The 27,241-nt window shown below is 39.7% G+C and overlaps 1 protein-coding gene across 3 annotated transcripts in view; it reads right to left on the bottom strand.

Annotated features, from left to right (window-relative positions):
- ppp1r13ba (protein phosphatase 1, regulatory subunit 13Ba) overlaps positions 1–27,108 on the bottom strand; it is a 96,424-nt gene extending 69,316 nt beyond the window's left edge. For 2 of the 3 annotated variants that reach the window (XM_036593258.1, XM_036593261.1), the window contains exons 1-3: positions 11,844–12,106; positions 4,213–4,360; positions 1,235–1,354 (exon numbers count right to left, since the gene is read on the bottom strand). In XM_036593258.1, the coding sequence (XP_036449151.1) occupies positions 1,235–1,354; positions 4,213–4,360; positions 11,844–11,975 (400 nt within the window). In that variant the 5' untranslated portion in view covers positions 11,976–12,106. Of the gene's footprint in view, positions 1–1,234; positions 1,355–4,212; positions 4,361–11,843; positions 12,107–26,840 lie in introns of those variants that run through there. The other variant, XM_036593259.1, reaches the window with a different exon arrangement.
- Positions 27,109–27,241: the final 133 nt, after the last annotated feature.

Raw genomic sequence — 27,241 nt, 5'->3', positions numbered from 1 at the left:
CAACTCACCCCAAAGGTGCTCAAAACAGCTTAATCACTTCAACTCAACCCAAAAGTGTTTCATGGAGCTTCATCACTTTAACTCAACCCAAAGATGTTCAATGGAGCTTCACCACTCTAAATCTTCCCAATAGTGTTCAATGGAGCTTCATCTGTCTTTCTCCCAAAAGGTACCTTCATCACTCCAACTCTTGCCAGAGATGTTCAACAATAGAGTGAACATATCCCAAAGACTTTGAATACAGCATCATTACTCTAACATATCCCAATGATGTTCAATGGAGTTTCATCACCCCAAGAAATCCAAAAGGTGTTCAGCAGAGATTTACTGGTCGCATCTTGAACGTGTTTAATGGAGCTTCATCACTCTAATTCATCTTAAAGGTGGTCAGTGGAGATTCAATATTCCAACTTATCCAAAACATGTTCAGTGGAGCTTCATCACTACAACTCATCATGGAATTCGTCACTCTAATTTATCCCAAAGGCATTTAATGGAGCTTTATCATTCTAAATCAAAACCCAAAGGTGTTCATTGGAGCTTAACCACACCAACTAATCTCAGAGATGTTCAGTGGAGCTTAATCACACCAACTAACCCCAGAGATGTTCAGTGGAGCTTATTCACTCCAGCTCATCCTAAAAGGCGCTCATTTGAAGCTGGAGCTTCATCACTCCAACTCGTCTCAAAGACGTTCAACAGAGTTTCTTCACTCCAACCCATCCCAAAGATGTTCAGTAGAGCTTCATCACCTCAACTTATCCAAAAGGAGTTTAATGAAGGTTCTTCACTCCAACATACCTCAAAGATGTTCAGTCAAGCATCATCACAAAGGTTTTCAATGGAGCTTCCAAACTCCAGAGATCATAATTCATAATTCCACTGCTCCACAGCCAAACAGTGGTGGGCTTTACTGTCCTCTAACTGACATTTAGCATTGTGCATGGTGATATATGTGGCTGCTCCAGAGCATCTTATTCTACAGTCAGTACTTTCTAATAGACTTTACGTGGCTCTGTGTGGGTCAAAATACATTCCACTAATTAGCAAGGTTGTCTAGACAGTGTATGTGTCACCTGCAGGGCTGTAAAGGTGCCTGAATATTCATAACCCTTGGATTAGGAAGTTTTATCTCAAACTGTCCCCCTACTATTCCCACACTGGCTGTAATGTTGAATCTAAAGCATGCGTGAATGTTCTGAAGGTGACTCCGGTGGCCCTGTTCGTTACTCACCCTGCTCGCTCGCCTTGGCAGGTGGATCCTCATGCCGCAGGTAAAACTTCACCTCCTGCCTCCTCTGACCCCATTTTTGCAGGTGCTCAAGCATCGGATGATCTAAAGGGATTGCTCTCTCTGCGAGGAAGAGGATTCAAATTTTCAGCCTCGAACAGAAAGAAACATCACGCTACTTTTCAAAATTACACTGCCAGTTTTTTTCTGTACAACAACCTTCAACTTGCTAGGGTGCGCAGTGATTTGGGAATGATATGGGTATCGGCAGATATTTACTTAAAAATGATTGGCATCAGACAGACTATTAGATGTGATATATTTCAAACGGATATTTTTGTTGATGTATTTATTGTCTACCAAAAGAGCAGAATGTTAAGATGATGATTGTTTACTGGGCTAAATTATCCGTATTTTATTCATTTCACTTTCATAACTTGACAGAAATAAATGGTATACTTCCCTGTAATGCTAAAATATGTGGATTCAATCCTAAATATGCACATGAAAAATATCATAAATCAACAAACTCACAATTTGTATATTTGCACACCTCTAGTATCTACACTCATTGGCCATTTCATGAGAAACATCTACCATATACGTGTAGTTATAAGGCAGAGGTCAGCAACATTTACTGCCCTGTTTGTGGCTCCACAGCAGAATTAGATCTGTAGGTAAAAATAAAATAATCCTCCTTTACAGTAAAATAAAGCTCTGCTGATCGTTCAACATCATCACGATAATTTGGAGATGAATGGACTTATTTGCATTTATAATCACTCCAGCTGGCTTCCCGATACGTTTAATTTGCAATGAGAAACTGTTAAACACTAAAACGTCGTGAGGCTGAAGTCGGATTCTTATTCGCCAGCTTCTTATTCAAACTTTCCCATTCCACCATTTAAGGTGGAAGGGAAAATTCGAACAAGAAGCTGGCGAATGAGAAGCGACTTCAGCCTCGTTAAAAGTTGAACGCTGAGAGACATTTTACAAGTAACTGTTCTACTTTTGTGGAAAAGTTTCCTGCTGGAGATGTGAGAAAAGCAGCTATAGCTGAGCTAAAGCTTAAAGCAGAGCAAAGTAAGTCTGCGTTTTCATTTACATTATATTTTTTAGCCTATATTAGTACATTAGCACATACTGAGAGATTATTGCATTTACATAAGATGGTATAACGTTACTTCAATAAAATTGACAAAAAATGTTGTGGCTGCCAAGGTGGTTTGATTTTTGTTGAACCGATTCGGGTTGCCAATCCCTGGTATAAAGTAAGAAACCTTATAAACTGACAGCTCACTGCCTAATAAGCTCACTCTCCACTGCAATAGATTGTAAATACCTGATTGGTATTAAAATAATCAAACTAAAAATGAAAACTGATTTATGGATGTCCTCCATGGCTCTTAAGATTAAAAAAAGAAGTATATTTTTATAGATGCCTGTAGATGTCTGAAATCTAGGGCAAGTGTAGCACAGCAGAGTGCTGAAGAAAAGTCTGATTGAAAAGGTCTGGTTCTCCTTCCTGAAGGCGAGCTTTACTGAAATAGTCCAGACTGGTCTGACTGAGAAGTATGAGTAGGTCGTTCCAATAACAGGCCCATAGGGGCTTCATAAACAAGCCTTAGGGGCCTGAGACGTCTTGACCCACTTACTGCTACATATGGACAGGGACAGTATTGTTTCATGATAGACAGAGTTATTCTCTGAGGGAGAAGAAGCCAATGAACGTCTCCATTCAGAGCTATTAGTGGTGTAAGAGATCTCAGCTGTGAGTCTTTTTCTGCCTGCCACAACAAGCAGATCCAGAGTGAGACACAACTCTGAGTGTTTCAGCAGCTTTAACAAGGCGCATAACCAGCATAAGCCAACTATGAGAAAATGTCTCATGACATTAATGACAGTATCTGCTGATGGGATCTGTTAAGCCGGTCAGTGATGCACTCTACCCTAAAACAACGGTTTGTTTTAATCCCTTAAACTCTAGCTGACCTGGGTGTGGGTCCACACTTCAATTCCTCACATGTATAACTACAGAACTTATACCTTAGCTTCATAGTACCAAATAATTTACAGTAGAAACAGAATATTTCATAGCAGTTACTAAGTAAATCATAGTAGATACTGAATGATTCATAGTAAATACTGATTAATTCATAGTAGATACTGAATATTTCATAGTAGCTACCAAATAATTCAAAGTAGAAACTGAATATTTCATAGCAGTTTGTAAATAATTCATAGCAGTTACTGATAATTCATAGTAGATACTGAATTTCATAGTAGATACTGAATAATTCATAGTAGATACTGAATTTCATAGTAGTAACTGAATAATTTATAGTAGATACTGAATATTTCTTAGCAGTTACTAAGTAATTCATAGTACATACTGAATAATTCATAGATGTTACTGAATATTTTATAGTAGCTACCAAATAATTCAAAGTAGAAACTGAATATTTCATAGCAGTTTCTAGATAATTCATAGTAGATACTGAATTTCATAGTAGATACTGAATAATTCATAGTAGATGCTGAATTTCATAGTAGATACTGAATAATTCATTGCATTTACTGAATAATTCATAGTAGATGCTGAATTTCATAGTAGATGCTGAATTTCATAGTAGATACTGAATAATTCATTGCATTTACTGAATAATTCATAGTGGTTACTAAATAACTCAAAGTAGAAACTGAATATTTCATAGCAGTTACTAAGTAATTCATAGTAGATACTAAATAATTTGCAGTAGAAACTGAATTGAAAGTAGGTACTGAATAATTCATAATAGGTCCTGCATAATCAATAGTATAAATTAAAAAATGAAATAAAACATAATTAGTAATTAAATTAAAAAGTTTCACATTTTAATTAACGTGTAACAGCACAGTGTGAAAGATAAACAGTGTGAATTCTTTCAGTCTGGGAGATGTAGTTGTTGGGTAGTTGTTAGGTAGTTGTTTGGATTTCTTACCGTTTCCTCTCCACACTTCAGCGAGGTGGCAGCCGCTCTCTCCGGCCTCCTTACAGAACTCCACCACGTCCTTACACAGCGTCTCCGCCGTGATGGGCACCTCCGTCAGGAGCTGCTCGTTATCACTCAGGAACACCGGGATAATCATCTGGGAGAGGAAGAGGAGGATGGACGATAACTGACCGTTTCTCAATAAGCCTGCAGTTTCATAGGGTTTAAAGGGGGTTTCAGGAGTTCTAATGTACCAAATTCAATATTCATCTCAGAACAGAAGAAACTTCTGTCAAAATAGAGCAATATCCTTTCAGACGTGTTCAGTCTCACTTTATATTGTGCGTCTCTAATAACTGTGTAGTTACACATGAATAACATATGCAACAACACTGTAACTACTGATGATTTAGCCAATGTTACAGATGGATTATGGAAGTACAGCCTATGTAATTACACATGTGTATCAACTTCAGTTTTGCTTCATGTAATTACACAACTGTACTTATTTGGTACATTACAGATCAGAAGTCTTTTCCAGCAGTTAAAGGAAGTATGTTTTATATAATTACTGTGGAATAACTGTGTTGTAACAAGGTAGCCTTAATTACATCACATTGATTATTACCATTCTGTAATTACACTGTACTTACATAGCAACTACACAGGTACTTTCCTGTAGTGCAATGTTACACTTTAAAATAAGTGGACAGCTCCTGTGTAGTTGTTTTATAGGTAGTGTTTAATAATGTAGTGGTAATATAGACATTGCTTTGGGGAAATGCAGCACATTTAATTAATATTATGAAAGTTATATTTTAAGATAAGTGGTCATCTGCTGTTCTGTCACATTACAGAATGGTTTAAAGCTGAAACTGGTTACAGTGTCACAGCGATAGCAACATAAACACTAGCTGAATGTTAGGAAAGCTGGCAGATACAGTGTAAATAATGTCTTAATGTAAGTTATTACATATTTTCTTTTACTGCTGGAAAAAAAAAACTTCTGAAACAACTGCTGTTCCAGTCTCATTACAAATGTAATTACATTTGTTATTACCCATGTGTAATTACATGAGACATAACCGGCTGATAGCTATTAAGATACACTTGTGTAATTACATGAGGCAAAACTGAAGTTGATGTGTAATTACATAAGCTGTACTTCTGTAATCCATCTGTAACAGTGATTAAATCATCAGTAGTTACAGTGTTGTTGCATATGTTGTTCATGTGTAACTACACAGTTATTAGAGACACTTAATATAAAGTGGGACCACATGTTCTGCTCTTTCTGTCAGAACTCAGTACATCAAAAAACGGAACATTTAATACTCGGGACAAGATGAAGACTCGACAGCCCAACTTTCAGAGGTGATTTAGAGCACCAGCTGCGTCACTCGCAGACCAGCAATCTTAACTTTTCTCAGAACTTACATAACCCCACTCACCACTCTCAGGAACATTTAAGATCTTTCCGGGGGGTCCGTCACAGAGCAGCTTTAGCCACACGGCTCAGGGAGCTGTGTGGCTAAGCTGTGGCCACAAATCTAGCCAGCGAAACTGACGACTCAGCAAACAAACCATAGAGTTTAGAGATTTACAAGACCTCGGTTGCTTTAAGATTTGTGGAAATGTGTTTCCACTTTTGGAAAAACCTCCGCTGCTGGAAAGCTCGCCTCAAGGTCAGACTAGGTTTTAAAAACTCCCACACGCATCACAGTTTCACTGTCATTATCAATTATATCTGCAGTCATTCATTTGATGACGAATCAGCTAATTAGAGTTTTCAAAAAAATCAAACCGCAAAGAAAAACAAACCATGCAGAACTTTTCACAGACTCCACAATACCTTACTGAAAATGATGAACTAAGACAGCTCTAAAAACACTCCATTAAAAATGTTTTAAATTTGATACACTCTCTTAAAACCGATGGTTCTTCGAGGGTTTTATAGAACCATGAACACTCAAAGAACTCTTTGCATGATTAAAGGGTTCTTTGCATCATGAAAGCTTTCTTCAGATTCAATAAGGTTCTATACAGAACCAGAAAGGGTTCTTCTATTTTTACAAGCTCATACAATAACAATAGCAGAACCCTTTTTGATGCTGTATAGAAGTCTTTTCAAAATGATTCTATATAGAACCATTTACAGCACATTCTCCATCAATCTGAAGAACACTTTGATCATGTAAAGCGTTCTCTGAGTGTGCATGGTTCTAAACAGATCCATTCTCTTTACTAAAGAACCCAACCAAAGAGCCATCTTTTTAAAGAGTGTACAGTGGCAAGAATACACATGTGAACCTTTTGGAAATACCTTGTTTTCTAAATTAATTTGTCATAAAAAATGATCTTCATCTCAAGTATAAAGAAACACAATGTGCTAAAGCTAATATCACACAAACAATTATAATCTTTCAAGTCTTTATTGTGCACACCAATTAAACACTCACAGTGCTGGTGGAAAAATAAGTGAACCCTCGGATCTAATAACTGGTTGAACCTCCGGTAGCTGCAGATCAGACCTGCACAACGTTCAAGAGGAATGTGGGACCATTTCTCCTTACAGAACTGCTTCAGCTCAGCCATATTAACCCTCTATTGCATAAATTATAACAAACGTAATAAAAATGTTTGAATATGTTTGTATTATTTAAAATTGCTTAAATAATGGAAATATTTGAAAAAATATATATATGGTTTTTTTTTTAAGTGGGGTATTTGGTAAATGTTGCCATATGGCAACAATGCGGTATCGTACCATAGCACCATAAAATCTGATTAAATTTTATAATAAATAATTCTCTAAAAACACCCTTTTAACAAGACTCACAAGACTCAACAAATTCAGCTTGTACTTAGTGAAATGTACAACCCAATATTTACAAATACTGGAAATTAATACAATTTCAATTGGTATTAATAACATGGTAATAACATCATTACAAATATTCATCATCATGTGATGTCATAAAGCATTTGTCCCTTCAAAGTAAAAGACCATTTTTTCTGCAACTAAATAGGAAAACAGATTTTAGATTACTGCTTTTTAGTAAAATTGAGAAAAAGTAGTTGTTGTCATGCGGCAACACCGTGCAATAGAGGGTTAATCAAATGTCCAGTGTGAACGGCTCTCAATGGCTTTCCACAGCATCTCTACGTTGTTTTGAGTGTTTTTATTGGGTTTAGGTCCAGGTTCTGAGTGGGTCACTCCTAAAGGCAAAATTTATTTTTTAAGTGTTAGGAAATTGAAACAGATCAGACGCTCACAGATTAAAAAACAAGGTGGTAGTTTACTTAGAGGTATAGGAGAATCACAAAGAGGGTAGCCGTAAGGTCAAAACCAGAGAGCTTAAGAATCATAGCTAAGTGGACATCAAGAGAGTAAAACCAGTTACCTGTTCAAAACCAAGAGATCATAATAATCACAGCAAACAAACCAATAAAGGCAAACATGAACACAGGTAGGTCAAAAAACACGAAAAACAGGTCATACACGAAAAGGCTTACCAAGACAGAACAGTGTCCATCAAGGAAGGTTGGCAATACTTCGCAATGTGCTAGTCTAAAGCCTGAGCTTAAATACTGACTAGCTAATGACAAAAGATGACAAACAGGTGTGTGAGTTCAGAATTCCGGTGAGGAGGAGCGTAGAAATGAACGTTCATTGGTGGATGGTGAAGTGAGAGGAGTCACATAATCTTCCAATGGCTTATGGGAGTTGGAGTCCTCTACCCTGACAATGGACTTATCCCACAAGAGAAAGAAAACAGGCGAAGGAGGCTTCCACAGCGGAACGTGTGACATTAAGCAATTCTGTAGTAGATTTACTTTGATGTTTAGGGTCATTATCCTGCTGCATCACCCAGCTTGTATTGAGCTTAAGCTGGTGGACAGCCACCCTGACATGATCCTGTAGGACACATTGATAAACTTGGGAATTCATATTTCCCTCAATGATGGCAGTCAGGTCAAACCCAGAGGCAGCAAAACAGCCCCAAATCATGATGCTCCCACCACCATACTTCACTATAGGGATGATAAAGCCTGAGCTTAAATACTGACTAGCTAATGATGAGAGATGACAAACAGGTGTGTGAGTTCAGAATTCCGGTGAGGAGGAGCGTAGGAATGAACGTTCATTGGTGGATGGTGAAGTGAGAGGAGTCACATGATCTTCCAATGGCTCATGGGAGTTGGAGTCCTCTACACAGTCCATGGACTCAACTGGATTCCGCAGGAGAAAGAGAACAGGCGAAGGAGGCTTCCACAGCGGAAGGCGTGACATTAAGCAAATCTGTACTAGATTTACTTTGATGTTTAGGGTCATTATCCTGCTGCATCACCCAGCTTGTATTGAGCTTAAGCTGGTGGACAGCCACCCTGACATGATCCTGTAGGACACATTGATAAACTTGGGAATTCATATTTCCCTCAATGATGGCAGTCGGTTCAAACCCAGAGGCAGCAAAACAGCCCCAAATCATGATGCTCCCACCACCATACTTCACCGCTGGGATGATGCCGTCATGTTGGTGTGCAGTGCCCTTTTTACGCCATGTATAGTGCGGTTTGTTCTACCCAAACAATTAAACCTTAGTTTCGTAAGTCCACAAAACCTTTTTGGAGTGTTGAGGGGCTTTTTGACAAGTTTCAGGTGTGCAGCGATGTGTTTTGTGGAGAACAGCAGCTTCCTCTGTGATGACCTGCAATGGACACTATGCCTGCTCACAGTTTTTGTATAACAGACTCATGATAAGAGATGTTAACCAGTCTCAATGATTCTTTCAAGCCTTTAGCTTTTACTCCAGGATTCTTTTTACTTCATTGAGCATTATGCAGTATACTGTTCACATACTTCTTCTTGCCACTGTGTATGCAGCTTTTGCCAGCTTTTTACCCGGCTCTGGGTAACTCTTTCTTTTAGAGTCCCAAAGTTGTAGGTATTTACCAGGAAAGTGTGAGGTTAAAACACCAAAGTACTAGATCAGTGGTTCCCAATTTTGTTCTCAGAGCCCTCCAGATGGTCAACATTTTTCCTTCATCCTTATGTGTTGTGAGTTGGAAGTTGGAACAAAAATCTGGACTGTCTGGAGGGCCCTGAGGACCAGGTTGGGAACCACTGTACGAGACAATTATTTTGGATAAAATTATGGTAAATACTATGACAATTTAACTAAATAACACCAAAATGACTAACAGATTCTACATATCAAACTGATAAAGGACACAGTAAAATGTCTCATGATTATTTGGAGGAATAAGGTGGTGAATATGAACACACTCACTAAATTTCACTGTAATGTCACATGTTTAAATCAGAACCTCCTCCAAGTAGCGGGTGAGTTATATCTAAAAGCATTGGAGCCTGTAGAGTTTTCGGCCTTATTAAACTATATTGGTCAATATTACTGTTTATCTGAACATTTAGTTCCTTGCATTTGGTGTCCGTCACTACATTTCATACTGGTCAGGCCCTAATATGTACATATTTTCTGAATGCTCAGCCCAGAACCTCATCAAACCGTGACATCTGGTCACCCTAACCTAGGATGACTTCTGAGAAGTCCATGCATTTGGTCAGCACGTGTAATTTACAACAGCAGAGACCGCTAAGAAATAAACCCAGTGGCCTTTCCTCCAGCTCCTCCTCACTTCAGCGAAAAACCTAAACACATTAGTCCCATAAACAAGCCCAAATTCCACCCACACCCGCAAACGGAATGAAGACTCTCTTCCAAGACGTAAAGCAATCACTCCAGACATGCAAGGCCAGATTGAGCGGAGAAATTCTCTAAGGGTTGGATTACAGGCCGAGCTATAATAATCTGATTAGAAAGGGGGTGTAAACGTGTGTGCGTGTGGCCAAGAAGCAGAAACCACTCCCCACGCTAGAGCAGTATAAATCCACAGAGGGAAATGTTCCTGTCATCTGCAGTGAGGGAAGTAATCCCTGCCTGGAATTCTGCCTGGAGTTCAACCGGCACAAGGAGGTTTCAAATAAAAACAGTCCAAGCCAAAAAAAATAAACAAAACAAAAAAAAAAAACGCTCGATCTCACTGAAGCTTCATCCTAGCAGCTCTACTCCTGAACCTCAGCCGGAGCCTCCAAACAGCAGATTGGTCTCAGAGAGCTTAGCAAACAAAATGTATTACGTCTTTTTGAATCCCCTTTATTCCATTTGTCCTTTTCAACTTTCACCAGTGTTATAAATTCCCAGACCAACTCGGACACACATGTGAAAAGGGAGAAAGACACTTAACACCCGGTTTAAACATGTCGAACGACCATTCACAAGCATGCGAAACATTAGCGAGACGTGTTTATGTCAATGTAGATACACGATTGGAAAAAACATTTCATATGTTGAAGTAGAGCCCATACAGTATGTATATTTACACTCCACAGCATATATTTCTCCAAATGAACCCAAATAAACACTTTACAAATTGTCACTGCATAAAAAAACTTATATTTTCATTTTTTCTGAAAATCATTTAAAAAAAATCCATTTCTATAATGTTTTAACAGTTCTTAAAAGGTTTTTCCAGAGCTAAAGGCTTTTATTATGACAGCGACAAAACGCTCCACACACTTTCACACATTCACTTTAGCATGACCCCAAATGCAGAGGTCAAAAAGGTCAACTTTCCAAAATCTCCTCGTGCCAGTGTCAGACGAGTCTGGCTATTTTAAGCAGCCTAGTCTAAAGTGCCTAAAGTCTTTAATGTGGCGGCCCTTCCCCAGTCCAACAGCCCTCCAGCACAACAGCCCTCCAGTCCACTTGGCCTTCAGTTAGCCTTCCAGCCAAGTAGTTCATCTTATTAGCCCTCTAGCGCTTCAGTCCACTAGTCCTGCAGCCTAGCGGCTTTCTTGCGTAAATGCCCTCCAGCCCATAAGCCCTCCAGGCATCCAGTCTTTCAGTTAACTAGCCCTGCAGCCAAACAAACCTCTTGTCAATTAGCCCTACAACCCATCAGCCCTCCAGCCCACTGGCACCTAGGCATTTAACCCTCCGGCTGACAAGGCCATTAGTTCTCTGGCTAGACCTTCAGCTCATTTGTCCTTTCGGCTACTAGATTTTCTAGACAATTAGCCCCTCCAATCAACAAGCCCTATAGCCCACTGGCCCTGCAGTCCACTACCCCTCCAATCCACTAGTTCTATAGCCTATTAGGTTTCTAGCCTACTAGTCCAGCAGTCTTGTATCTGTCCAGACAAGTGGCTCTCCAAGAAACTAGTCCTTCAATTCATTTGCCCCTCATCCCACCAACGCCCCAGTCCATTAGTCTCTCACATCATTAGACCCTCCAGCCAACAAGACCATTAGCCTTCAGCCAATTAGCCCTCTAGGCCACTAGATTTCTAGGCAATTAACTCTCCAGTGCACTACCCCTCTAAGCCATTACTCCTTCAGCCCTTTAGTCCACAAGATAATTTGCCCTCCAGCCCACAAGATTATTAGGCCATTAGCCCTTCAGGCCACTAACCCTCTAGGCAATCAGCCCCCAAGGAGCCAGCCCACTAACCCTTTCCACAGTCCATGAAAAACAGCCCTCCAGCCCTCTGGACAGTGTTAGAACTTCCCAAAACAACTCATACACATGAAAAAGAGAGCCTTCCAGCCGTTCACCTTTTCTGGACCGAGAGATGCCTTGAGCTTCCTGTCCTCCTTCTTTTCTGTCTGTCCTCTCTTCTGCAGCCACGGTCTGGCCTTGGATGTGCTGACCAGGCTGTGGAGAACCATGCTCAAAAAACGCTTCATGGAGTCCTGGAGGGAAGGCAGGACGAGCCGGAGAGAGCCGGCCACCACCGAACTTCACTGGGACATTCTCACTTTCTCTGTCTCTCTCTCTCTCTCTCTCTCTCTCTCTCTCTCTCTCTATCTCTCTCTCAGTGTGGGTGCCTGACTGTCTGCCTGCGAGTTCGTAAGTGCAGGCACTAAGTGAGAACTTGAGGCAGGGGGGTTAGGGGGTGGTCTAAGCATGGGGAGGAGGGCGGTGGGGGTGTGCTTTGGGGCATCTGCATCACACAGCTCGTCTCAGTGACGTTCCCCAGGACAGGCAGAGGTGCTAAAGGCAGATAAGAGGCGCCTGGTGACAGTAAACATGCTGCCCAATGACGCTCCACTGATAAAAAATAAACAAACACAGCTGACACACACACACAGATAGACACCTTAATCTGATCTACACGTTACAAAGTAATAAACTAACATAGAGCTTAAAGCATAAAGCCAGATCTGCAGACAACAGCAGCACTTGAAATACACTCTCAGTCAACATCTCGGAGAGTTTAGACTCAATTTTGTTCCAGATGCATGGATAAAATAATACTAATATGATCAACAGCATCACACGGTTTAACTAATTACACTGGAAACTGTAAAAATTAAATGTTAGACTTGTCCAGAATGATGAACTGAGCTGTAGAAGATTCAAAAACTGCAAAAGAAATAAAATAAAAATAATAAAATAAATAACCAGGAAGATATTCTAATAAAATGATCAAATTTGGGGGTCAAAAATAAGATGGAATTACTATAAATAGACAATTACACTTAAAAAATGAAATAGATAACATCAGACTTGGACTTTAGACAAAAATCCTTTTGCTTTGAGTGACTTTACACCTTAATTATGTTTATTTTATTAAACACATAACTGAATATTCTATTTTGTCACAACCCAGACAATCATAACACTACCCAAACTTTATCAAAAAATATGTGGTTTGGTAGTGACAATAATTTTTTTATTTGCTGAATTTAATATACTGGGGGCGGGGGGGGGTCATAAAATGTGGCCTGTGCAAAAGTTATGTTTTTTTTTCCAACATGTTAAAATCAGCAGTTAGAAATTGTTAAAAAAAAATAGAAAATTGTGCAGTAAATTTAGCAAAACAATGTCATGTTTAAGAGGATGTGTTAAATTATTTTCACTTGAGAAACCACTATTTTCATTTGAAGGGGGTGTTCAAACTTTTGCATATGCATATATATATACAATATATGTATATTCATATTTTAACACATATTCAATGTTTAATGTCTCTAAATATATGACTGACCATGTTTTTGCTTCATATTTAATGACTTTTCCTAATTTAATGGGGACAACTAGACAAACATAAAATTAAATGGATAATTTGTTTTCAATATCCTGTCCACACTTTGTCTGTTCTTTGGGGTCAGTTTGACCACAGGTAGCTATAGAAAACATAAATATTAACATTTTACACACATTTGTTGTGGCTGTTCTGAATGATATTGAGGTAACTGGTACATACGCCTCCATCCATCTGATGAATTTATTAATTACACCCTTTTCACAAGAAATGAAAGTACATAAACGCTGGGTAAAACAAATTCCACTATCGCTTTGATGATTATTAACCTCAGAAAAAGTAAAGTTCGTATCACTTCAGCTCAATATGAAAAGGTGGGTCACTTCATCTTCGTCACAGTTGCCAAGACTGAAATTTGAGGATGTGTCCAGAATTGTTGGAGAACAAAACACACAACCAAACTGAACAGAGGATATAAATTCTTCACAGCCATCACAGTACAATAATTAAGCAATAGAACACAAGAGGGAATGTGTTATCGCAAAACAAGATCACGGCTGTGATTTGGACGTAGATCATCATTTTTCAGAAGAGCACCTAAACAACTGAATGGACCGAATACCATTCGCTGAATGTGTAGTCTGATCTTCAGAGTCTGACCAAATCAGACTGAGCCGTAAAACTGCCGCAATATCAAGTTTAGCTCAGTGTTGTGAATTTTTGCCAGATCAGTATTAATGTTGTTTTGTTCCAGCCAGTCTGTAAAGCATCTTACAGCCCATTTAGTTTGGCGAATGGTATTGGGTTCATTTCTGGCTGATTCCAGGTTGTTTAGCTGTTCTTCTGTCACAGCTGGCGACTGAAAAGCTGCTCAGTGGTGATGACAGTTTGGGAATTTAGTGTCGTCTCATCTTCAGAGTCTGACCAAATCAGCTGTCGGTCAAATGTGATCTTAAAAGTATCCATTTTCTGTTTTTTGCACAAAGTAAGAAGTAAAAACGTTCAAATGGCTTGAGCGTCTCCTACAGCTGTCACAGTCGTTGCTTAGCAATGGTGTCTCAGCAGAGTGATACAGTGTTTGTGAAAAACCTGTGCTGTTATTTCACAATAGAACGTTTCTCAACCAATCAGCTTGCGTGGCCGGAATTAACTGTTGTATAATATCAACAAACGTCTACAGAGCAACAAAACGATGGATGGGTGAAAATAACTAAAACCAAAATCTAGATAAGCCATTTTAGATGCACCACTGTAGACGTTTTCCACAACCACCATCTCCAATGAGGCAAAATCTACTCCCTGTTGAGCATTTACTCTCCCAGATGACGATGGCTTTGGAGGGTGAAAATGAAAACTGTTCCACTGAAAGCAGCTGCAGCACCAACTTCAAAACGCAAAATGCCTTCAGTATCAGGAAACCAGCTGGAGTGATTATAAATGCAAATAAGTCTGATCGTCTTTAAATGATCAATATTCATCTTAAATCTCTCTCTCTTTGTCTTTTCGTTAGCTACTAGCTAGGCCAGATTGTCTGCGTTGCTATGGTGACCAGCAGTCTGCACTGATCTTCAGGGTTAAAGGGTGAATTAGCAGTTCTACATGAACTCCAGAGTTTAAGACCATTTATTGTTAAACTGTGTTGAACGATCAGCAGAGCTTTATTTTACTGTAAAGGAGGATTATTTTATTATTACCTACTAATCTGATTCAGCTGTGGAGCTGCAAGAGGGCAGGAAAAGAGCCGCATGCAGCTCCGGAGCCGCATATTGCCGACCCCTGGGTTGTGGTTTGGCTCCGTAGCCAGTACAGTAGAAGCTGTTGGCGGTACAGAAATGGCAGCATGTCTCTCCTGCCCAGCTCTCATCTTTCTCTGAGTGTTTGTGCAGCTCAGACTGGCCGGCAGACAGTGAGATTTCCCCCATTCCTAAGAAGGAGGCGAGCGTGTGCCAGAATGCGATGGCCTGTCAATAATAAATCCTGAAGCTCAGACAGGCCTGTCACTGCGGCTCTGAGTCTGGACACAGTTTAGACTGAAATCACTCTACAGTACACACTGTAGAACAAGAAGTGCGTTATTTTTAACACATCTGTGCGCTCAGTTCAGGACAACACTTTATGTGCTACTTTTAAGCCCTTAAATGACAGGCTTATTACTCAGTTATTACTTTTAAGACTCATTATTCAGTAACTAGCATCAAACTAATAGGTATGCATGTGGTTACATATGAGCCCTTAGATGTATCCCTTGAAAATCTCAGGCTTATTACATACTAAGGCTTATTATTCAGTAATTACAGTGAGTTCAACGCAAACTGACGAGCGATTCTTAGATTATAGATGTGTGTAATATAACTTTAGGCCCTCTGGGGGGCCTGACCATTTAAGGGGTTAAACAGTGAGCATAAACAGTGTATTATCTTATTTAATATAGATTTTAGCAGAAAGACCATAAGGCTATAGTCTTTTGGCCACAACAACCTCACTATAACCACACACTCAATACATTTATGTGCATCTCAGTTCATTTTATCATATAATTTTCTGTCAAATCTGCCCTTAAGTACACGTTATTCACATTCCAAGAGATATTTGTGAGGAGATTAGATGTAAAATAACTCACTTGCACAAGGAAGGAGAAAGTCAAAGTGAAAAAACAGGAGTTTCCAAAACTGGAGTTCAAAAACTGATTAAAAGCTACAGAGAAAATGTGGCTCCTAACAACCACCTGGAAGAGCTGGTAGATCCCAAAACTGTCCCATTCAGATAAACAGCACTTAAAGCTTTCATCTCTGAGAGAGAGGAGAAAATCAAGCAGCTTCAGATCTGAAAACATCCACAGGTGTTTCTGTCCATCCTTCCACTGTGAGAAGACGACTCAGCGCTGTGGGTCTGAAAGGATGTGTGGCATTCAAGAAGAACCTCACTGAGAAAAGGAGACGGACACATCAAACAAAGAAGCTGAACAATGGACTGACCACCCCAGAGTCCAGACCTCAACACCACTGAATGGGTTTGATTACTTCAGAAAATGATCAACCAGCTTCTAAGACTGAACTTTGGAGGTGTGTCTGCAGATTCTTTGAGGAACTGAAAGTGAGTCTCCTGAAAAGAATGGAGGCTGGAATAAAGGTGAAGAGTGACTCACTGACTCACACAGCTGAGATTAGATATAGATGTTGAGGATTCTGTGCAGTTTTCTGTGAAATGTATGTTCTGTGGTTGTTGTTAATGCTGAGAATGAATCGCTTGTACTTCATCTTGTTAGATTTCTACTTATTTCACTCTAAATCTATTTATAATGGTGGTATTTATATCTACTTTTTAACATTGGTATCAAAAACAGGTTTACGAGAGTTCATTGTTAAGAGCACAGATGCTCTGTGTGTGTTTGGTTTGTCTCTGGAGTTTTTGTTGGCATGTTCTGCGCAGTATATCCAGATAGCGAGTTCCAGAGGGGAACTATCTCATCTCTCAGAGCAGGACAGTCTGTTTTAGGGCTTGTCCTCCCATAATGCATTGCAGCACTGGGCACATTGTGAGCAGTCACCTAATTTACTGTCCTGTCTCTCTGAAGTGTCAATAGTGTGTCCACGGCAACCGCTGGCTCTACAGAAACACGTGTGATTCCCTGTCTGACGCTGCGCTCGCGGGCTAAAGCTGGCCTAGGTTAAGTGAGCTAAACGGCAGTAAACAATACCCTCCATCTTCTGAGCTCTAAACGCCCCTGACAGGTTTCTTTTCTAGCGGCCGACACTTCGGCACAGCGGGGCTCCAAAACGGACACCCTGACTTTTCACGTTTCAGCAGGAACGGGAAACAGTGGTGGGGGTGAACACGGTTATTTCCTGCAGATTTCAGTCTTTTTAAAGCCTCCCAGTGGATGATGGGTGGATAGAGGAACGAAGACTGAGAAAGAAAAAGAAAAGCTCAGCGTTTAATATTTTAGGCTCTTTGTTGGTCCAAAACTGAGAAATTAACTCTGTGGGGTAAATTTTAGGTCTAATGATTTCTGTGAAATTTACAGTTTTTACTTCACTTGTATTTAATAGAATCATCATGCTTGTTGTATTTAAACTCTGCAAATACCGCAGTAATACTCTTATTTCATTGCAGTTTTGGTTGGAAACAAAAGGGTTAAGCTCTTGAAACGTCCAACAGAAAACTGTCCAATCAGGATTGTTTTCTCTGTGGTATCTAAGATGTAGCCGAGCGAGCTCTCCCATTGGTTGACCGCACTTTTCTCACATCTCCAGCAGGAAACTTTTCGGCAAAAGTGGAACAGTTTCTTGTAAAATGTCTCGCAACGTTTGACTTTTTACGAAGTTGCTTCTCATTCGCCAGCTTCATGTTTGAATTTCCATGTTCCACCTTAAAAGGTGCCCGAGACGCCAGAATGTAACTGCTGCAACATTTAAGGTGGAACAAGAAAATTCAAATGACAAACTGAATTCAGCCTCGTGACTTTTTAGTGTTTGAGTTTCTCGTTGCAGATTAAACGTATCAGGAAACCAGCTGGAGTGATTATAGATGTAAATAAATCTATTCATCTCCAAATTATCGATGTTCATCTTAAACCTCTCTCTTATCTTATTGTTAGCTACATGGTGCTTTAAGGGTTCTTTATTAAAGAAAATGGTTCTATATAGAACCATGAACACTCAAAGAACCCTTTGCAGGATTTAAGGGTTCTTTGCATCATGAAAGGGTTCTGCAGATTGATGGAGACCCTTTTTGTAAAGGGTTCTACACAGCACCAAAAAGAGTTCTTCTATTGTTACAATCTTGACATCATAACAACAAAGAACCCTTTGATGATGCAAAGAACCCTTCAATCATGCAAAGTGTTCTTTGAGTGTTCACGGTTCTATATAGAATCATTTTCTTTACTAAAGAACCCTTGAAGAACCATCTTTTTTAAGAGTGTAAATCAAAGTTTTATTTCTGAAAAAGTGAGTAAATTCAAGAAAGTCAGTAACTGTAATGTGATCACAGTACAGAAACTTCATAACCGGAATAATAACTACATTACTGTAATGTCTTACTTCATACTGTGTTGCCGCCCAGGGGGGAATTAAAAATCAGATGATGTTTCAGAGGCAGGTCAAAGGGCATCACATTTTAATGGAAAACAATACTTCTTATCTTTTATATCACAGGACTGACCAAAATGACCAAAAACACAAACTAACTAAGGTAAAGAAGGTCTGTTTTGGTTTCAGGCTGACTTTAATAACACAATAATAAGCCTGAAGTTATTGTTTTTCTTCTCTGTTTTATATACTTTGATGCAAAAGGAAAGAAACTGATACTGAAACATTTAGGAGTTTTTCTTCCAACTGGGCAGAAACAGAGGCTCACTTTCTGTAATGAAGCCCTGCGGAGCCCTGAAAGACTGCAGTGAGAGTCTGAGCCCCGCCAGCACGAACACTTACACATTACCCAACAGTGGAGAGTCAGAGTGAGACTCTCTCCGAAAAAGCAAACCCAGACACTTAAGAAACATAACGTCACTGTCAGATCAAAACTGTGCAACTCTAGTTTTCTTTTTAATGGTGTTTTATCATTTGAATTAGAACTTTTTACGCATAATTTGAAATCCCAGGCTGACCTATTGTGTACATTAAAGGGGAATTCCACAATTTTTTTCACTTTCTGCATAATTCAGCATAATTAAATGACTGAGATGTAAACAGAGTCATTCAGAGTGGTTTGGTGTGAAACGCTCTGTTCTGGAGAAACTTACAGAGTCAGAACTGTTCACAGTGGTGGTGATAGGAACCAGACGTCCACCTCTAAAAGCTCCCTCACAGACAGTTATTACATGAAATGGTTATGAATTCACTGCCTGATGACTGAGACACTGTTTTAAGAAAGACAGTTTTCAGAAAATTTTACACTAAAACATATTGTTAAAATCCATTCATGTTGGAGGGGAATACTTAGGGTTTTCTACTCTCCAACGAAAACATACTTTTCCAGATTTTCCACTATTTTCCATCATCTACATTCCATATAAAACTCAGAAGGCGCGTGTAGGTTCACTGGGGGTTTTGGATAGTAAATAAAATGCCTATATTTGTGTTGTAGTCATGGCGACCCCTGGTTCCTATCACCACCACTGTAAAGACATCTGAGTCATTCGGGAACATTAGACTGGATTATGCAGAAAATCTGAAGAAAAATCCTTAAAATTTAAAGTTAAGAACATTTTTGTTCCTTCTTCTGTAAAACCACTATTCCTGAGAGATTGTTATAAACTCAGCAGCCCAAAAACTCTCTGAAACTACAGCTGCAGTCACTGCACCACACTTTCTTCTTTGTAAACCTATGTTTTATTTATACAGTCACATGCGAAAGTTTAAACACCCCTTGTCAAATTGCACATTGTTGTTGATTTTCTAACACATCCTCTACAGAGATCACATCTACATCAACACAGCATTTTGTTCTGCTAATTTTACTGATACTGAAACATTTAGGAGTTTTTCTTCCAACTGGGCAGAAATAGAGGCTCACTTTCTGTAATGAAGCCCTGCGGAGCCCTGAAAGACTGCAGTGAGAGTCTGAGCCCCGCCAGCACGAACACCTACACATTACCCAACAGTTGAGAGTCAGAGTGAGACTCTCTCCGAAAAAGCAAACCCAGACACTTAAGAAACATAACGTCACTGTCAGATCAAAACTGTGCAACTCTAGTTTTCTTTTTAATGGTGTTTTATCATTTGAATTAGAATTAGAATTTTTCAAAATTTCTGCATAATTAAATGACTGAGGCGTAAACAAAGTCATTCAGAGTGGTTTGGTGTGAAATGCTCTGTTCTAGAGAGCATGTTCAGTGGTGGTGATAGGAACCAGACGTCCACCTCTAAAAGCTCCCTCACAGAAAGTTACTACATGAAATGGTTATGAATTCACTGCCTGATGACTGAGACACTGTTTTACGACAGTTCTCAGAAAATTTTGCACTAAAACTTATTGTTAACATTCATTAATGGTGGAGGGAAACATGTAGCGTTTTCTAGTTTTTCTCTTCTCCCCAACGAAAACATATTTTTCCAGATTTTCCACTATTTTACCATCATCAACATTCCATATAAAACGAAGACTCGTGTAGGTTCACTGGTGGTTCTGGATAGTATATATAATGACTATATTTGTGTTGTAGTCATGGTGACCCCTGGTTCCCATCACCACCACTGTAAAGACATCTGAGACATTAGCAACATTAGATTGGAATTGCGCAGAAAATCTGAAGTAAAAAACCTTAAAATTTAAAATTAAGAACATTTTTGTTCCTTCTTCTTTAAAGCCACCATTTCAGAGAGATTGTTACAAACTCAGCAGCCCAAAATCTGACCCTCAAAAATATATTTCCAAGTCTGAAGCTACAGCTGCACTGTCACTGCACCATACTTTCGTCATGCTTAAATAATAATATTTGTAAACCTCTTTTATTTGTACAGTCACATGCAAAAGTTTAAACACCCCTGGTCAAATGGCACGTTGTTGTTGATTTTCTAACACATCCCTCTACAGAGATCACATCTACATCAACACGGCATTTTGTTCTGCTAATTTTACTAAACAACTTCCATTTACATTAAACATACTGGAAAAAAATAAACCATGAAATATATAATGTGCCTTAACTTTTGCACAGACCGCATTCTATGTTGAATTTTTCCCCAATATGTTAAATTCAGCAAATAACCAGTCATTGTGTATTAAAATGGGTAGAAGTGCATTCGCAAGGATGTGCAAACTTATTTACATGACAAAACGTCACTTGACCAGGGGTGCACAAACTGTTGCATACAATTGTACAATTAAATAAAGCCATTAGAGATCAGTGCATCATTATCCTCTACATGAATATTGTCGTTATGATGTTATGGATCTACTTTTAGCCTTATTTAAAACAGCTTTTCTGCAGCATTTCTAAGGAAAGCAGCAGGATCTACCGTAACGCATTAGCATTTAACAAACACATGCCTCTTCCTGTTCATCCTCATCCCACGACACGCAAACATCACACTGCAAATCAAACAGGAAGCTAGTATGATACTATGCAAGATAGCGGGACAAAGGTTTAAAGTTTTCTTCTTATTTCTATAAGACAGCACTGCACAATGTATCAGTGGGTAATCATTATAGCTACACCGATCAGGCATAACATTCTGACCACCTCCTTGTTTCTACGCTCACTGTCCATTTTATCAGCTCCACTTACTATATAGGTGCACTTTGTAGTTCTACAGTTACAGACTGTAGTCCATCTGTTTCTCTGATACTTTGTTAGCCCCCTTTTACCCTGTTCTTCAGTGGTCAGGACCCCCATGGACCCTCACAGAGCAGGTACGATTTGGGTGGTGGATCATTCTCAGCACTGCAGTGACACTGACGTGGTGGTGGTGTGTTAGTGTGTGTTGTGCTGGTCTGAGTGGATCAGACACAGCAGTGCTGCTGGAGTTTTTAAACACCTCAGTGTCGCTGCTGGACTGAGAATAGTCCACCAACCAAAAGTATCCAGCCAACAGCGTCCTGTGGGCAGCGTCCTGTGACCACTGATGAAGGACTAGAGGATGACCAACACAACCCGTGCAGCAGCAGATGAGCTATCGTCTCTGACTTTACATCTACAAGCTGGACTGACAAGGTAGGAGTGTCTAACAGAGTGGACAGTGAGTGGACACAGTGTTTAAAGAAAACTGTTCAACAGCAGCTAATAAACACATTTGGGGGCGGAGCCTGGGTAGGACAGGCACTCAGCTTTACTGAAGACCCAATTCATAATTAGTTGGGCAGAGATAAATGGTCAGAGTTGGCTCTCTGCGCTTTTTGTGTTCACCTGCCATGCAGATAATAATGTCCACTAAACTGCGAAGCTAACTGAGCAGCAAATCACTGGCTAAGTGCTTCTCATTCATCTCTATCAGCTCAATGGAATGAGATTAGAAGAGATGCTGCCACCTGGCCAGACTATTCAATTACTATGAGATGTGATATTTAACACTTTCATATCTCCCTAAAACGCAAGGCCACAGCACACATGGCAGGTACACTGCACCAATCTTAAAGGGCCCACATCCTACGCTTTGAGGGTTTATCTACCAAAAATAGTAATAATATATTTTTATGACCATTTTCCAAACTCTCTGTATCCCTTACAATTAAATAGGCTGTTCTCGTTACTGTGCCTTTAAGACTGATATGTAAATGAGCTCTGTTCTGATTGGCTGCCCTGTATTGTGCCTCATTCAAAGGGCAGTCCGGATTAAAACACTCCTTATAACTTCAGTGTGAGTGGGCGGAGCTAAACTGCTCACTCTGAAAGGGCAGATATATGCAATTGCACTGGCTTTTGTGACATCACAAATACGGTCAATCCAAAACGGGCTGTTACTGCAGCCTAGCTGACGTGTTTGTGACATCACAAATACGGTCAATTCAAACCGGCTGTTACTGCAGCCTAGCTGACGCGTTTGTGACATCACAAGTACGGCCAATCCAAAACGGGCTGTTCTTGCAGCCTAGCTGACGCGTTTGGACTGCATGGAAAGGAGAACGAACAGTGTTTTGAACTTTTTATAATGGTGCTACATGAAACTTTTGAATTTTAACCTCTTATTCTCCAGGCTATATTTTGGTTTGTCCATCTGAATTTACATGACCAAATCGTAAGGCAAATTATTCAGTAACTGCATAAAATATAAATGTAAAATTTTATTTTATTTATTTATTTATTTATTTTAAAAGCTCCCCTCAAATTAACAGAAAATGTGTTTTATGATCACACATATTGCTATATGTGTGATCATAAAACATAGTTTATAGCCCAGATTTGTGGAAAAATGGGTCGACTTTCAGTAGACAAAAAAAAATGTTCCGCTTCTTTTATTATAAGGGTTTGAAATTACATCACCCATCTATTTGACTGGATAGAAGACAGTTACAGCTCCCATACGACCCCCACCTTTAGAATGTAGCTTATGAAATATGAAAGTTATGAAGAATATGATGAAGTGCGTTTTGGAACCACCGGTGGTCTCAAGGAGTTGAAGAGTTTAAAAAACACTTGGTTTTATGGGCCCTTTAAAGAAAAAATGCAAATGAACAACCAGTTCGTTTGGTAGTACATAGCAATGTTAAGCATTTGAAGGAATTCAGACAACTGACGCACAAGGTGATCCGCTCTATTGTTTACAATAAATAACCACTTTCCATCTTTCAGTACAGGAAGCCCACGTCAACACAGCACAGCACACTGTAGAAACAGAGCATAAAGCACTGTGACAGGGTGATTGTCTCTTGTTGGGTTTGCGCAGTTATTCACGGACTGCACTGTTCAAGAAGTCTGAGACAAAAAAGTGTCAAGTTCCGGTGTTTCTGACATGTGAGCTCATGGAAAATACACTGAATTCACTCCTTTAACGTCCTGCCCAGTGAGCTGAGAAGTTGGTTGAGGTTTTCAACCAGTGGCGTCTCTGCCACAGAAAACCTGGTGGGGCGCAATAAACTGTAGGGGCAGCAGCGACTCGTCAAAGAAACTACACACAAACCTGAATCAAACACAAACGCACTCCATCAGTGAAATCACACATTCACAAATTAACATAACGTGCAGGAGTTGGTGGCAGTGGAGACAGGAATATGAGTGATATAACAACATTAGATCTCACAAAACCTGATTATACAGCATCGCATTACAAACCCAAAGTTATCTAGCAGTTTACGATGATCACTGTGGTCTGCAAACACACATCCAAAGAAACTTATCAGAGCAGGGAAACAAGCTTTCCGGGCTTTAGGAATAACACAGCCTGTAATAATACAGAATGACTCACCGTGACGGTCACTGCTCGAAAAGAAAAGATTCACGATGATCTTTCATCTGGGCAAACTTGTCAAAAACCTTTCTCTCAAACTCCACCAATCCATGAATGAATTCAAGTGATAGCACAGCAAGAGCAGGCAAGGAAATCAGAGGAGTGTTTTAGCTGCACTCACAGTTAGCCATGTTTTTCTCTTGAACCTCTCTGGACTAAAGGAGCAGTTTTTGTCCTTTCCAGACTGAATGGTGATGAAATCCTCTGGCTGGTGTGTCCCAAACGTTTAACCTCTCATTTCTGCTCTAATGGCTGGAACCAAATTTAACTATTATTACGTTTTCGACTCGACTCATTATATTGCCTTGCTATTATGAATGGCTACCACAACTGATGAGGAACAGTGGCTGGCTGCGTAGCGACGCCCACACCGTAAACAAAGTTTACTAAATGTCTGGACGTATGTAAATGTGTTATTTTTTTATTGGCTGCTCTCAGCATGAGGCCAGCATGATCGGGCCCACAGCTGGTTATTGAAAGCGTGTTGAATATGCGCAGTGTTGTTTTAACTGTTCACTTGGTTAGACGAGCGCTGACGGGCCCACGCTCACCAAACAAAGACCGCTAGGAGAAACAGGTCACCTACTGCCATTTACACAACAGGTACAGGAAGATATTTGGAATGTATCGCACAGACCAACCACTCTCATATGTAATAAACGTGCAACAGTGTTAGTTACGAAAAAAAAAAAAATAAATAAATATATATATATATATATACACATACACATATTAGTTGTTATACTGAATTATTGATCATGTCGTGCACTGCTCCACAGCGACATCTGGTGGTTCCAGGCCCCACCGGCCCCTAATGCAGAGATGCCACTGTTTTCAACACATCCAGCACATGCACAGGATGCCACGACTCTACAAAACCCTACTACAGTCAAGTTTAAAAAATATCATCCAAATGAAGAGAGTTTGCGATTATAATGAACCTTAATAAGCACTAACAGCAGCATCCTAAAGCATTTTTTGATTTGATGCCTTTCATTCATTTTTACATAACCTCTCTCAACCTCTTAATCTCTTAGACCTAAACAGGTTGTTTTAATCACTGCGCCTTTATATGTATCCTTTACACGTATTCGGACCATATATTTAAACCCAAGATATTATTCTTTAATCATCATTTATAAAGATCTATTAGTTTTTATTGAAAGTGAAGTTAATAGATTTAGATTTATCATGAGTTTATTTTTTTAATTAAAAAAAAAATACTCAAAAAAATGCTGTCCTAAATTTTCATGTCACCACCGAAGCACTGCAGCCAATAGGCGAGGTCTTATTTTAGCCACACTCCTGCATTTTATAGCAGGAAGTGAGGCTGCATCCCTGTCCCTCATGGCCACATGGTGAGCAGTTAGATCCCAATGATTTGAGGTAAATGTGTCCCAAAGTCTGAAAGTCAGTGTGGAACATTAAGAATTGTCACTACAGAAACACAGATTTTGTGCAGTTGAGTGAACATTTTTGTGTTTTAATGATAAATATGATGATTTTATGTGTGAACAGCTGTTCAAAGCTGTGTTTGTTAGTCATGTACTGGGTTTTTGAGCTCAAATTAAGCTAAAATTGTCACTATCGAAACAGTCACTGCTGAAACATTTGGTAAAGCTTGGTAAAGTTATTATTGTTTTGGTAGTGACAAACAAGGAATGTTCAATCATTTGTCATTTGTTTCAATAATATATGTGTGTGTGTGTGTGTGTGTGTGTATATATATATATAAATATGTGTGTGTGTGTATATATATATATATAAATATGTGTGTGTGTGTGTGTGTGTGTGTGTATATATATATATAAATATGTGTGTGTGTGTGTGTATATATATATATATATATATACACACACACACACACACACACACACACATATGTATATATTCAAATCAGAATCATCCCTACATGGTCTACAGAGCTCTGTTCTGATTGGCTGCCCTATTTTGTGGTTTGTTTGAAAAGCTATCCTGGTTGAAACACTCCACATAACTTCACTGTGAATGGGCGGGGCTAAACTGATGGAGGCAGGATAGACGGGTATGTCTAAAGGCATTTGTGACGTCACAAAAAAAATCTAATTCAAGTGAATTCAAAACAGGCAGGTTTTTTGCAGCTTAATTTCAATGTATGGACTGTATGGAGTGTGAACCAAACCACAGATGTAGAAACTTCATCAAACTCTTCAAAAGCCTTGATATGGGCCCTTTAAACTTAACATAATTGGTATTAAACAGTGATAAATAGCAAAAGGTTAAGTAGTACAGCTGCTATGCGCTGGAAGACAGAGACTAAAAGGGTTTACCAGCCTCAGCTCTAATGAAAGGCATCATAAAGGAGCATTAAAGGCGTCTTGACAAACAAAACTCATTGAATTATTACAAAAACGTACAAATATAACGTTTAATCCAACAGAGAGAGTCTCAGTGTCTCTCTGCGCTCAGTCAGTGAAGGTGACCTACAGAGTTTTACGCACTTTAACCCTTTATAAACCAATATAACGCCTTATAAACACGATTCTCTGTTATAAATGAAGTAGAAGTGAACGCAACGCTGCATATAAGCGCACTGAACGGAAACACTTCAACTCCATGGAGCTGAAACCTCAGTCTGGAGAGTTTGGAGACTTCTCGGCCAAAGAGAGGAGGAGTTGGCAAAACTGGGCCAAACTTACCGGCATCATGACTGCAGGCTGTCCGAGCGGGTCCAAACGGGGCGATCCAGGCTTGTTCCCTCTCGCTGGGACGGCAGACAGACGGGATGTTTGGTTTTTAATGTTTTTAATGTCTCCTTGGTCAGCGTCTCAGCGCAGGGTGGTACAGGACGGGTCAGGATGCTCAGGCTCAGCAAAGCCACCGAGCTCAAGTGGGTCAGACACGTGAGAACAGCGGCCAATCCAGCTGAGAGCGCTTTGGTTTAGGATCGAGCCGTTTCAGCCTCCACTCCTCATCCTCCTCCACTGAAACCACTTCTGCTGAACTGAGACGCCTAGTGGTCAAGATGAGGAACCGCAGTTTGGATCTCCTGTTCATACAGTGTCAGTTCATACAGAGAGTCTGAGATAATGACATTCAG

The sequence above is a fragment of the Colossoma macropomum genome, unplaced genomic scaffold, assembly GCF_904425465.1.
Source record: "Colossoma macropomum unplaced genomic scaffold, Colossoma_macropomum, whole genome shotgun sequence".
Lineage (NCBI taxonomy): Eukaryota > Metazoa > Chordata > Actinopteri > Characiformes > Serrasalmidae > Colossoma > Colossoma macropomum.
The sequence above is the reverse complement of the archived record's forward strand: the minus strand, read 5'-3'. Positions and strand labels throughout refer to the sequence as shown.